The sequence below is a fragment of the Aedes aegypti genome, chromosome 1 (assembly GCF_002204515.2).
Source record: "Aedes aegypti strain LVP_AGWG chromosome 1, AaegL5.0 Primary Assembly, whole genome shotgun sequence".
Classification (NCBI taxonomy): Eukaryota; Metazoa; Arthropoda; class Insecta; order Diptera; family Culicidae; genus Aedes; species Aedes aegypti.
In genome coordinates, this window is record NC_035107.1 from 25297408 (window position 1) to 25312182 (window position 14775).

The following is a 14775-nucleotide window of genomic DNA, read 5'->3' on the forward strand; positions in this document are numbered from 1 at the left end:
GAAACTTTGGTAGGCTTTTCTGGTGGAAATTCTGGCGAAACTCTGGTAATATTCCCAGTGTTAACCCTGGAAGACCTCCTCGTAAAATTCCTTAAAAAACTCTCTCGATAAATTACTGTTGAAATAATTAGAGAAAATACTATAGTGAAGTCTCTGAAGGAACTACTGGTGGGGTCTCACTAGGAAATTGTGGTAGAATCCTTGAGAAATTCCTTTTGGGATCCTAGGAGAACATCTTGGTGAAATCCATGGAGGATTTTTTTCCAGAATGTTATGGAATCTAATATAATCTCTAAAGGAATTCCAGGTGCAATCTCCGAAGGAATTCCTGATGGAACCCTTGGAGGAACTCCTGATGTGATCCCTAGAAGAATTTCTGATTAAATCCTTGAGTGGAATTCCTGAATTTCTAATTTCCTAAAAATCCCTAGGAGAACTTCTGTTGAAAGACTTAGGGTAACTCCTGATGAAAGCCCTAGAAAATCCCTGGGGAATTCCAGGTGCAATCTCATAAGGACCCGACAAGGCATTCGTCCTGGAATTGCTTAAGGAATTACTTCAAGAATCTACCAAAAATTCCTCCGAGGATTCCTAAAGGAATTTATCCATTAATTCCTTCCAGTATTGCTCGCAGTATTTTTTAAAGGAATCCACCAAGAATTACCTTAGAGAATTCTTCAGGGATTACTTTGTAGCAGCTTTCTGATGGAATACCTAGAGTAGACAACGGAAGAATTTGTAGTTTCATTTCTTCTGGGAATTCCTGGTAGATTCTCTCGTGGAAATATTGGTGGGTTTTCAGAAAGAAAAATCTTGTGGACTTTGTATTTGTTTGGGTAATTCCCTGGAGGAATTTCTGACAAACTTGAATAAATTCTAAGAAGAGAAACCCTAGTAAAACCTTTGAAGAATTTTCTGGTAAACCTGCTGGCGGAATTCTGGTGGAAATTCTGACAAAACTCTGGTAATATTCCAACGCTGGAAGTGTTTCACTCCTGGTGAAATTCCTAAAAAAACTCTCGAAAAATTACTGGTGAAATAATTAGAGAAAATACTAGTGAAGTCTCTGAAGAAACTACTGGTGGGATCTTTATAGGAAATTGTGGTAGAATCTCTGAAGAAATTTCTTCTGGAATCCTTGGAGAACATCTTGGTGGAATCCTTGGAGGTTTTTTTCCATAATGTTATGGAATCTGATATAATCTCTAGAGGAATTTTAGATGCAATCTCCGAAGGAACTCCTATTGAAATTGCAGGAGGAATTCCTGATATCAATTCCTGGAGGAACTTCTGCTGGAATCCCTGGAAGAACTCCTAAAAGAAATACTGATGCATTACCTTGAGTAACTCCTGATACGATCTCTAGAGGAATTTCAGGTGGAATGTCTGAAGGAACTTCTGATAAAATTTCTAAAGGAACTCCTAATGAAATCCCTGATATAATCCCTAGAAGAACTTCTGATGTAATCCCGGAAGCAGTTCCAGATGGAATTTCTGAAGGAATTTCTGATAAGATCTTTAGAGAAATACCTTATGGAATTCCTGTTGAAATTGCTGAAGAAATTCCTGATAAGATTCCTGAAGGAACTTCTGACGGAATCCCAGGTGGAACTCCTGATGTAAACACTAGAAGAACTTCTGATTAAATCCCTGGATGAACTCCTCATGAAATCCCTGAATTTCTGGTTCCCTAAAAACCCCTATAGAAGCTCCTGATGGAATCGTTGGAGGATCTTCTGATGAAATTCTTAGAACTCCTGTTGAAAAACTTAGAGTTTATTCACAAGTTTTATAACGCCAAATATGGTTATTTTTGGCACCCACCCACCCCATTGTAACGCATTTTTTATGAATATTTTTCGAATTTTGTACGAGCTGTAACATTTTAAGAACAACCACCCACCCCCTTCAGCGTTATGAAATTTGAGTTGAGAGTTGTAGAAAAACACGTCTGTATTGGCTGTAGTCTGAAGAGGTAATGAACATTTATTTTCTAATTACATCAACTAAACAATCGTTGCTAGGTCTAACCGTTGCTAGTATTGAAGTGTCGTAGGTTACTACAATTGATCTACTCGCAACACTCCTCCTTAACCTACGATACGATACCAAGCATCTTCTTGAACTGTTCGTGATTCTGCTTAGTTAAAGGTTTTGTTAGTCCATCTGCCGGTTGCTGCTTCGTGGGAACGTAATCCAATGTAACTTCTCCTCGATTGAGCGTGTCTCGGACAAAATGGTAACGAATCGCAATATGTTTCGTCTTCGGGTTGAAGCCTTGGTTTTTCGCTACACAGATCGCCGACTGGTTGTCGCACATGATCGGCACCACCTGTTGATCGTCCAGCTGCTTGAGTAGCTGCTGCCACCAGAGTGCTTCCTGCGCCGTCCTCGATAGCGCAATATATTCGGCCTTGCACGTAGACAAAGCCACAACGTCTTGCCGCTTGGAGTTCCAGGATATGGCTCCTCCCATCTTGGTAAAAACGTAACCAGTAGTTGATTTTCGCTCTTCCGCATCTCCTCCCCAATCCGCATCCGGGTAACCTGTCAAATTCGGATTGCTCTGCTTCGAAAACTGCAAACGATGGTCCATTGTCCCCTTCAGGTACCGTATTTTGCGTTTCACCGCCTCCCAGTGTCGACGTCCAGGGTTGTTGCTGAACTTGCTCACCGTATTCACAGCAAACGCTATATCCGGCCTTGTAGCGTACGCCGCGTACATCAGGGAAGCTACCGCTTCTTTGTAAGGAACCGTCTGCATTTCTCATACTTCTTCTGGGTCAGATGGGCACATCGTCTTGTCCAATTTTGCTGAAGGATCGGCCGGGGTTGATACAGAATTACAGTTTGCCATGCTAAATCGTTCCAAAACATCTTTCAGGTACTGCTTCTGATCCAGCCAGAGCTTTCCGTTCTTCCGGTCGCGTGTTATCCGGAGTCCTAGGCACAGCTTCGCTTCTCCCAAATCCTTCATCTTGAAGCGACTATTCAGAAATGCCTTCAATTTCTTCTCCAAAGCTTGATCATTGGTGAACAGGAGAAAATCGTCCACATATATCGTCACAAACATCATTCGTCCGCCTTCTTTCTTGAAGTACAAACAGGGATCAATTTCCGACCGCTGCAAACCAAATTCTCGCAATGCTTCGTCTAGTTGAAGATTCCATATGCGGCTTGATTGCTTCAAACCGTATAGTGCCTTTTTCAACTTGCATACCTTCGATGGATCCTTGATGAAGCCTTCAGGTTGATCCATGTAGATTTCCTCGTCTTTCAACTTCCCTTGAAGGAAAGCGGTTATGGCGTCCATTTGTTCTATCTCCAAATCGTGTTCCACTGCTAGGGCCATGAGGTATCTTATTGTTGAGTAACGAACCACTGGCGCGTACACCTTCTCGTAATCGATACCATAACGTTGGGAACAGCCCTTCACCACCAATCGAGCCTTGAATCGATCCACGTTTCTGTCGGACCCGTACTTTGTTTTGAAGATCCACTTGTTTCGTATCGCCTTCTTACCCTTTGGTAATTCTGTCAGCTCCCACGTCTCTTTCTTGTCCAGCGCCTCTAGTTCCTCTCGCATAGCTTCCAGCCATCGATTTCGATCCGACCGTTGTAGAACCTCCGCGTAGCTGATCGGGTCATCAGTTGATCCGGGTTGTGCTTGACCGGGAAACGCCTCAATTGGTTCTGTAAGATCATCGGAACCAGAAGTCGAACTAAGACAAACAAAATCTGTATACTTGCCTGTGGGTTGGCGCTCCCGACCGCTGCGCCTCAATCCTTGCTGCTCTACAGCTGATCTTTCTGATTGCGGTGGGAGCGCGACGGCAGGCACGGGCGATCCTTCGGTGCTGGGACCAGGTAGCACTACATCATCGGATTCACCAGCGTCGTTGGCTTGATTCTCCTCCATGTCCAACCAAGAATGTAGCTCCATGAATTCTACCGGTTGGCTCCGGTCCTCAGTTGCTGTCGAGGTTATCGGACGCCCTTCGTTGATGAACACCACGTCACGACTAACGATCACATCATTTCTTGCTGGATTGAATACTCGGAATCCTTTTGAACGTTCACCGTATCCCACAAAGATGCCTTCAACGGATTTCGGGTCAAACTTTTGTCGTTTCTGCTTCGGACAGTGCACCATTACTCGGGAACCAAACACACGTAGATGCTTCAAGATCGGCTTCTTTTGGCTCTAAGCTTCCTCTGGTGTCTTTCCATCTACGACTCGGGTAAAACTTCTGTTCACCAGATACGCCGCGGTTGATACGGCTTCCGCCCAGAACTTCTTCGAAAGTCCTGCGTCGTTCAGCATCGATCTCGCTTTCTCGACCAGCGTACGGTTCATACGCTCGGCTGTCCCATTTTGTTCTGGAGAATATGGACACGTTGTTTGGTGAACCACGCCATCCCGTTGCATGATCTTCTCCAATGACGAATTCACATACTCGGTTCCGTTGTCCGTGCGCAAAACTTTGAGTTTTCGTCCGGACTGTCGCTCGACCATTGCTTTGAACTGCTCGTAAACCTCCTTCACTTGGCTCTTGGACTCGATGAAATACAGGAACACCTTGTGGCTCGCGTCGTCAACGAACGTAACGAAATAACGACTTCCGCCGATCGATGGCACCTCAATCGGACCGCACACGTCGGAGTGCACCAAGTCCAGTAGATCGGTTGCACCTGAAGCACTAGAATGAAAAGAATCTCGGCAGTGCTTACCTTGCGCACACGCGATGCAATCGTCCATGTCCGTTATTCGTATCTCCAATCCATCGACCAACGTTGTTAGCTTGCCCATGAACTGCTTATTCAGATGTCCAAGTCTACGATGCCACAGTTCCATATCGGTCATCAAGAACGCTTTCGGGGATTTCTTCGTAATCAGCTTGTACATGCCATCTTGCTGAATTCCGGTTACAACGATGTCGCCGTTCTCGTCGCGTACCTCGCATCCACCGGCCTTGAATAATACCGTCATATCCTTCTCACAGATTTTGCTGATAGACAGAAGATTCGCCGACAACTCCGGAACCATCAAGACTTCTTTAACTTCAATCGGGCCTTCATCCAACTCCAGTTGGACCGTACCTTTTACAACAGACTTGATGCTATGGCTGCTAGCGGTGTCAATTGGATGTACCCAATCCACTTGCTTCACAAATCCATCTTTTGATCTCGTCATATGTGCCGTCGCTCCAGAGTCAAAATACCAGCAGTCTTCGCTACCAGTTCCAACGGCCAATGTTGCACACAACGCCTTACCTTTGGGTTTTGATGACTTCTGAGGGCAATTTGAAGCGAAATGTCCAGGCTTGTTGCAGGTGAAACACAATCCGCTCTTCTTGTCCACCTTTGAATGCTTCGATTTCGGTTTCGTGTACAGAGCGCCACCCACACCGGAACTTTTCAACGGCCACTTCACGTCTTGAATGATCTTCGTCTTGACTACGTCAGCTGTGAGGTTGATCCCGCAGTCCCATGCATGCAGTACCATGATCATCGGATTATAGTACTCAGGAAGTCCTTTGAGCAGCAAGGACGCAAGTCACTGGTCGTTGACTTCAAATCCAATCTCGCTCAAATCGTTCGATGTTGTCACCAGCTGGTCCACGTAATCTTCAACAGTTTCACACTCTTCTTGCTTGACGGATGTTAGCTTGTCGAGAAGTCCAAACCTTCGGATCAGTCCGTTGTCTTGGAAAGCTTGCTGCAGCTTCTCCCAGGCTTCTCGGGCTGTCTTCGCTGTCTTGACCAAACTGTAGTTCTGCTTTTCCAGGGCTAACATATGGTCGCAAACGCCCGTTCGCACATCTCTGGATCCACGTTCTGGTCTTCAGCAGGCTTCACTGCGCGCCACGTACCACGTACCACGTATCAGGATCATCTTCATTGCGAAGGACCACGAAGCGTAATTCTGACGTCCTTTTAATTTCTCCATGGTCGGAAGACTTACTGCGTTCCCAAACGATCGAACCGGATCTGCTGGCCGCACACTGCCTCCACTGGTAGTTGCTCCATCACCTTGACCGGTCCCTGCCGTTCCTCCGCCAGTACTTCTACCGCCGCCCTGAGAATTTGGATCATCCCTCGGAAGAACCATTTTCGGACACTTCAGAACTCTTCACGCTTGTTAACTTTTCTTCAGGCTATGGCCAAAATCCTGGGCCCATAACCAGTTGAGAGTTGTAGAAAAACACGTCTGTATTGGCTGTAGTCTGAAGAGGTAGTGAACATTTATTTTCTAATTACATCAACTAAACAATCGTTGCTAGGTCTAACCGGACCGGGAGGGGGTCGAAAAAGTTGAAATTTAGCGTGACATAATTTGTGTGCCATCCCTTATAGAACCCCTAGAGGAACTTCTTATGATAGCCCTAGAAGAAATCCTGGTGGAATTCCTCAAAGAACTTCTGATATATTCCCTGAATGAACTGCTGATAGAAGCAGAATCAGGCGGAATTCCAGGTGTAATCTCTGAAGGAACTCCTAATGGAATTCCAATAGTAAATCCTGAATAATCCCTACTGGAACTTTCGATAAATTCCATAGAGGAACTTTCGATGGAATCCCTAGAGGGACTCTTGATGGAAACCCTGAAAAAACTCCTGATGGATTCCTTCGTGGCATTCGTGATAGAATCTTTAGAAGTACTACTGATGGAATTCCTGGACGCACTGCTGTTTAAATCCCTAGAATAACTCATGATCCCTGGAGGAAATTTTGATGGAGTTTCTGGTGGAATATTTGAACGAATTCCTGGTGAGATCCTTGTAGTAACTTTTGATGACAACTTTTCTTGTTCTCCTAGCAGGATCCTCGGAAGCTCCTAAAAAATCCCATGAGGATCTCCTGATGGAATCCCTTGATGAGCTCCGGAAAGAATTCCGAGTGGAATCCTCACAGGAATTCCTAGTTGAATCACTAGGCGAAATCCTAATTAAATTTCTGGAGGAAATTTCGGTAGAATTTCTAAAGAAATTCCTGATGGAATCCTTGTAGGAATTCCCTGTATAATCCCTGGAGGAATTCCTTGTTGAACTTTTGATTGAATCCCAGATAGAACTGTTGGTGGATTTGCTAAAGAAACAGGTTAAGGATTGCGGGAAAACGCTAGTGAATTATTAAGGTTATTTCCAATTAAGGTTCCTTATGAGCAGTAGCTTCATGACGCAAGCAAAACTCAGCTCAAACCGAAACCGTATTCTTACGAAACTTTTATTGTTTTTACTGTGAAGAACTGATTCAAAACTACTATTAAAGCGTGTAAAAGCGCTTAAATGTAAATGGAAACTAATGATTTTGATCATCGTTTCCGCAAAAATCAGGTTGTTAACCAATGGTGCTCAAATACATAGCTCATAGCTTCATGGAAAAACATTGATTGCAAAGGTTTCTTGCAAAACAATCGTACAAGAGTACAAGAAAGAGGGAAATTAGAAAAACAATATTTGATGCTAATAGATACGATTGATTCGACTGCACGCGAATCAAAAAGGCAAAAGGTTAAGATATGTGATAAAACATTGTATTAAAACACCTGACTACTTGAAAAACAGTCATAAATACGAAAAAAAGCTTCATTTTTATCAAACTTGTTTGTACATTCAATAAACGTAATCGTGATTGATTCGTTAGTGTAACCAATTTATGACTGTGTTTTGCGATAAACAAGTCGCAAACTTAAACATCATTTCCACTTCATTCGGCAATTCAAAGAGATAAGAAGAGACGTGCCTTCGCAGTTGTTGTGTGCTTATTCACACATTGTCATTCCACATAATTTATGCGATGAGACAAATAGCACAAAACATCCTAGGATTAAGCTCGTTAGTTTGGACTAAGCCGTCGTTTGTTTGTGTGTTGCTACATTTTAAATATTTTCAAATCTTTCTCGATTGGTATGGGTGTGCCCACCATTCGTTGTTTTTCTAACAAGACGAAACATATTCTCCAGTTCAAGACTATCACTGCGCTCTTCAACACCGTTTTTGACCCTCCGCATCGCAAGAATCTCACGCGTGCCAGAACTGATATGTCGCTTCGAAAAGTGATTGTAGACGTCGATGTCGGCACGGACGACGCCTGGGCTTTGCTTCTACTGCTGAAGTGCGAGAAGAAGTTCAACTTCAAGGTTGAAGCCATTACCTGTACTCACGGGAACACAGACGTGCACAACGCTACACGGAACGTGCTGCGTATCTTGGCCGCTATTGGAAGAACCGATGTTCCGGTGTATAAGGGAGCGGTCGAACCGTTGATCACACCCGTTCCAGATCGTGAACGACATTTTCACGGCGTGGACGGTTTCGGAGATTTGAACTTCGAGGAGCCGGATGAGAGTTTGGTCCAGCCAGGCCATGCCGTCAACGAACTGGCACGCAGGTTGAACGCGGATCCTGGCAATATCTCGCTGATTTTCGTAGGACCTCTAACGAATCTGGCCTTGTGCTTGAAGTTGTACCCGGAAGTGCGCGACAAGATCAAGGACCTGTACGTGATGGGTGGCAACCGACACGGGGTAGGCAACGTAACGAAGAGCGCCGAGTTCAACTTTTGGGCAGATCCGGAAGCTGCGCACATCATCTTCAATAACTTGACCTGCCCGATAACGCTGCTGCCGTGGGAGACTTGCGTTTCCGAGCATCGGGAATTGGCGATGACTTGGCGAATGGACGTCGTGGGCCAAACGGCTAACAAAGCTGTACTGATGCTGAATCAGGTTGAAGCCAAGTGCTACGGCCACTGGGAGAACTGGATGCCCTGCGATGCGTTTGTGGTGGCCGTTTTCATCAAGCCGGACATTGTGCAGCACTCGGAGCACTGGCACGTGGACATCGAGCTAACGGGCACGCTGACCCGGGGCCAAGCCGTGTTGGATCACAAAAAGCGAACCAAGGAAAATACGAGAATCGTCGACAGGATCGACACGAACTATTTCAAACATATGATGATGTATGCTGCTGATCACGATGTTGAACATCATCTATGATCAATTTGCTAATAAAATCAAGTTTTAGTCTTTGTGGTAATTTTATGAGTCTTATCTTTCACTTCTCCATTTTGAAGACATTAAAATATGTTTCTTTTTTCCATCAATTCCATCAATTAAGAACTTCCTTTTTTTGAAGTGCAATTTATGTTCCTGCCTGTCCAATCTGATTTCAAATTTGTTATTCAACTTCATTTTCCTTTTTTTCATTCTTCTAACGCTCTGGTGATTCTCTTCCATAAGACATGATTTTAGTGTCTTCTCTAACTGATTTTTTTATCCGCTTTTTCAACGTCTCTGTTCTTTCTTTAGGTTCTTGGACCAGGTTTTCATTCACCGTTAAGGGATCTCCTTTCCATGAGCTGATATATTTTTGCCTTCTCCAGTCGGATTTTTATCCCGTTTTTTTTCTATGGTTTGTCGATTTCAAAAGAGAAAACTTTTTTTCAATTTTAAAATTTGGCTTTAAGCGTCTCCCTCCCTTCAGGCGAGACTTTTCGTTTTCCCTCAGGTCTGATCCGATCAGATGCCATCCTACGAAAATTCAAACGTTTCATAGTTACCCTTGATAGATGATTTGAGATCAATTCAGGTCTATTCAGGTTCTTGCTCGTCGCCAATGTGGCACAATGTTCACTTGACAGATTGAATGATGATCCTCATTTTCAATAGCATGGCCTACTCAGCGATGTACAAAACTACCACAGTCATCAACGCAACCATATTTATTTACAACAACTATTGCTCGTGCCTTATCCTACCATTATAACAAATACTTCCTTCAAACGGGTGGGAATGAATCGTGACGAAAACTCAATGTTCCATAGCATCTTCGGAGGCGGCTTCCGGGGCTGGTTCGCTAGGGCCGCCTCCATCCGCCGATCGCTTGGCATTCTCCTCCTGCATGGATTGACGAATTTCGCGATTGGACTGCAGCAGATTCAACAGCTGCTCCTTGAGATCGTCATTACGTTGCTCGATGGCATCCAGGGCCGAATTGAGCGAATCCAGGTACGAGTTGACCGAGTCGAAGTCTAAAACAGGAGCACCCCCCGAACCATAGTTCATTAGCATAGTTTACAAACATTAGCTGGTGTGATAAGGAATTTCCGCATACCATCTAGGGAAACATCGATTTCCTCGTCATCGTACTCCTCTCCGGATCCCGTCGCCTGCTGGTCGTCTCCGCTGCCACTGGACTCCTCCGAAGGGCCCGATTTGAGCTTGTTTTCACTCGGATTAGGGGTCATTTCGGGGTTTTGTTGCTCCAGTTTGTGGGAACAGCGAAGGAAAACTGTGCCGTTCGACTCGTCACCTGATCGGTCACATTAGCGAATTTCCGTTCTGTTTTGGTCCACTGTTCGGGGGTATGTTTTGACAGAATAGTGTCTCTCTGACAGGTTGGAACGAATGGCGTGTTTGTTTGTGTTGGTGTAAGCGATTTCGATGACATCACAGTATTGGCTCTGCTTTTGATACAAATAAATAACTCATCTCAAAATACATCAACAAATTGGCTGTATTTTAAAGAAACTAGTGAATATTATGACTGATTTTCAATGCTAGTTCTCAATGCCCATGAAAGCATAACTGTACTATACTGTAAATTTTAGCTTGTTTTTTCTATAATAATCTGACAAATAATATTTACGATATATTGCCACAGTTTTAATTTGTTCAACGTAAACTTCGAAGCATCAAAAATTCTACTGTAAACTGAAATCAGACTTCATGTTTTAAATATATTTTAAACATTTTATCTACGCTTCCGTAAAATCCGAGAACGTAAGAGGTGGTGTTTACCTCAACTGTCTTTCGATGGCTGCATGGTAGCTATCAGCAGCTATGAATGTATGTCCAGATTCCAAATGTTTTTTTTTTATTCTCCATTTCCTTAACTTAATGAGCTTTTATTCACTTGGGCTCTTATTCAGCTTGGGCATCACCAGAGCGAATTCAGACAGTTATTCCTTTTTTAGTACATTGCCCGTATTCCTATCTGCTTTATCGATGAAATCTTTTTGTGGATCTGATCCGACGTTACCTATGCGATGTTGCTTTTTTATCAGTTCATTATTCCTTGCCGTTGGTTGATCGTCATGTTATCCGGGTATATTAGAGCATGTTTGCTAAGAGGGGGTCAGTTGTCAGTCAGTCCGATTTCTGACGGCCATGGTGTGGGACGGGTGGAGCTCGTGGAGTTTTCAAGCGGAATGACGTTTTTTTTTTTTGTTGTTGAGAGGCTGGGAATCAAACCCACGACGATCCAATTATAAAACGAACGTGTAGCCAATAGAAATCCGCTTGGAGAATGTAGAGCACAAAGAGGAATACATCTACAATAACAAAAAAATCAATGAAGGAATAGCAAAGCTGAATGAAGAATCAATAACAACAATAAACGATCTACAAAATGCGGTAAATAAAATACAAAAAAGCAGCAGAACAAAAAATACACACACGCCTAAGTTCTGGTGGTGCGAAACGGTGGAACAGGCGTGGTTGGAGAAAAGAGACGCAAGAAGAAACTTTAACAGGATGTCAACGTTGGAAAATTTGCTGATTCTAAAAAAGAAGGCGGCATGGTTCCAGAAACGTAAACGAGAGGAAATGAAGAAGAAGATAGAGGAACTCCCGCAACAAATATCACCTTTTATGTCATCCAAGGAACTGTGGAATAGAATAAACCGGCTGACTGGGAAAAACGGACGCAAAAGGGAGAACAATATCGTACATGAAGACGAAGGGCTAGCAAATGAATTCCTGGATCAACACTTTGGTCCACATGAAGTGAGGTACCCAGGGGGGTACGGAATAATACCTGCATACGATATCATCAACCAGGAAAAATGGAACGATATTTTGAGCCGAAAGAAGAATACAGCACCAGGACACGACAAGGTAACCTATGAAATGTTACGAAAACTACAGCCAGGAGTAGTCCGGAACATAATAAAGGACCTCAATAGTATGTGGAGGAATTTGTATCTACCAAATCCAATGAAGATAATCACGGTGGTGGCAATTCCAAAGCCAGGGAAACCACAGCACACCATTCAGGGGAAAAGACCGATATCGCTCGTACCAACGATGACAAAGGTGATAAACACAGCGGTATTAGACGAAATGCAAAAATACTTGACGAAACATAAGCTGATACCAGACAAGTCATTCGGCTTTAAAAAAGGTTTGTCAACTACAACATGTCTATCCTTTGTGGTCAATGCGATTAAAGGAGCTAAGCGTGAAAACTTAGTCGTTGCCGCAATATTTGTCGATCTGTCGAATGCCTTCTGTTGCCGAACTCACAGGGCACAAAAGTGATGCTACTGTCAAGTCCCCCGAACGCGGGTAGATCGAGGAATAACAAGAAGCGTGCATGCGGATGAAAAGGCCGCCCTGTAGCTAAATCACAATTTAGATAAAGTTTGAATCAGAAATCATTGGATTATACGTTTAGTTGATTAGTTTTCGGTAAAGCAATGAAATGAATTCGGAGAATATGTTCGATACTTATTTTTTTACTTCTTTAAAATCACTTAGATCAAACTTGTTTGGACGCAGAAAACATAACCTCAATGTCAAAAGAATTCGAAAGTCACTGAAAATGTAAGAGTAAAAATGAAGGTTCTGTAAGTAATTGCTAACATTTCTTTAATAAAATTTCAGCTTTGTAGCTGCCGTACAAGCAACTAACAAATCGGTGTCCTTTCGAATATCGCAACAAACTACAAAGATTTTCAACCCTGTAGTAGGAGTGAAAACATTAGGAAGGATGCAAGGTGCATCTGGAAAAAACAAGCATTGCAAAAGGTGCAATAGGCCAGACGAAGCCGAAGACATGGTCTGTTGCGATGCTTGCGATGCTTGGGAACACTACGGATGTGCTGGTGTATCCGGTTCGATTGCTGGCTCGGACCGTTCATGGATATGTGAAGAGTGTCGGAGAAAATTACTAGCTGCGGCCGACTCGAACTCGGCACCATCGACGTACACATCCACATCCAGTAAGAAGTCTAGGCAAATCCAGCTTCGGTTGGATCTACTAGAGCAGCAAAACCAAATCAGGATAAGGAAGCTAGAGGAACAAGAGAAGTTTTTGAAGGAAAAGTATGAAATGCTAATGCTGCTAGAAGAAGAAGAGGCACCTAGCAACAGAAGTAGAGTAAGTGCAAGATCCAAACGCGACAGATTGGAAAACTGGCTGAACAACGAAAATAACGAAAATTCCGCCGGCGAGTACGAGGCTACACACACTGTTATGCCAGAAAGCGGAGTCCAAGAACAAAATGTGCTGGCCGCCGTCGTCGGGCTATCATTGACAAATCCTGCCTTGGAAACGCAGTCAGTTTCAAGGAAGTTGGAAGCTCCCGTCATGTTTGAGTTGAAACCAGTTTCTAATCCGACTCCGCTGAAGATTACATCTCATGCTGAATCCAGCTTGGTTCCTTCGTCTTCAAAAGCAACACGGCTTGAAGAACCCAGGCAGCAATACATTTCCTCAGTACAAACAATCAGACCCAGTGCGTCTGTCAGCAAGCCTTCCAGAACTCTCGTGCAAGAACGAACGAATGACGCTATTGCCTCGTTGCGAAAGGTATCGCACGAAGATAGCCAGCAAACGTGTAAGTATCGCTTGCCAACCGGTCCTGTGGAACCCGACATCGCGCAGTTCGGTCAGTCATCAGAGGGCTTCGCACCAACACAACCGATGCCTGTATTGAACCAAGACTTATGGCACAACCAAAGGAATTCCTACGTTGATCCAGTATTGCCTTGCCCCACAGCATCTCAACTCGCCGCTAGACAAGTCATGGCACGAGACTTGCCTGTTTTCTCCGGTGACCCGGAAGATTGGCCCATTTTTTATAGTAGCTTCAAAAACTCTACTGCGATTTGTGGCTATAGCGACGCCGAGAATTTGGCAAGACTACAACGAAGCCTTAAGGGGAATGCCCTCGATACAGTACGAAGTCGTCTGCTGATACCTTCGGCAGTTGCCAGTGTAATAGACACTCTCCGTATGCTATTCGGGAGACCCGAGATTCTTCTCAACTCACTCCTCAGACGTGTTCGATCCTCGCCGGCTCCGAAAGCTGACAACTTGAAATCGATAGTGGACTATGGATTGTCAGTTCAGAACTTGATTGATCACATGGTTATGTCGGAACAGCAAACCCATTTGACAAACCCGCTACTCCTCAACGAGCTTGTGGAGAAGTTACCTACGCACTTCAAACTACAGTGGAGCAGTTTTAAACAGACACAGGCAGACGTCAATTTGGTAACATTCAATTCTTTCATGTCGAATCTTGTCTCTCTGGCATCGGATTTGCTTGTAACCTCGGAAGCGTATTATGGAAGTACAAAGGGATATCGTCCGGACAAACATAAAGAGAAGCTGTTTGTTCACTCTAACGATCAGTCGGACGAAGCGAATGACGAAACCACAGAACGAAATCAAGAGCGCTCAATTAAAGGATGCAACTATTGCGAAGATGAGAGTCACCAAATCTCGAATTGTCATGAATTTCGTTTACTGTCTGTTGACGCTCGCTGGAAGACTGTTCGATCGAAGAATTTGTGCAGAACATGTCTAGTGCCTCACCGGAAATGGCCTTGTCGGTCGAAGAAGGAATGTGGTCTGGAGAATTGTCGATCGCGTCACCATCCTATGTTACATGCGCAGCATACACAACACGAGCAGATACAACCGCAAGTTGATGCCAACGTGCAAGCTCACCAAAATCACCACGGATGTCATTCAGCCTCGT

General features: G+C 44.0%; 2 protein-coding genes across 2 annotated transcripts; one reads left to right on the top strand and one right to left on the bottom strand.

Annotated features, from left to right (window-relative positions):
• The first annotated feature begins 7934 nt into the window (after positions 1-7934).
• Positions 7935-9046, top strand: LOC5580067 (uncharacterized protein C1683.06c). The gene has a single exon (XM_021839189.1). It carries the CDS (start codon positions 8045-8047, stop codon positions 8999-9001), a length of 957 nt encoding a protein of 318 aa, XP_021694881.1. The 5' UTR covers positions 7935-8044; the 3' UTR covers positions 9002-9046.
• Positions 9047-9703: 657 nt separating this feature from the next.
• On the bottom strand, positions 9704-10361 carry LOC5580065 (UPF0184 protein AAEL002161). The gene is made up of 2 exons (XM_001654760.2): positions 10119-10361; positions 9704-10035 (listed from the first exon to the last, which is right to left on the bottom strand). Exons 1-2 carry the CDS (start codon positions 10249-10251, stop codon positions 9815-9817), a joined length of 354 nt encoding a protein of 117 aa, XP_001654810.1. The 5' UTR covers positions 10252-10361; the 3' UTR covers positions 9704-9814.
• Between the last annotated feature and the right edge of the window lie 4414 nt (positions 10362-14775).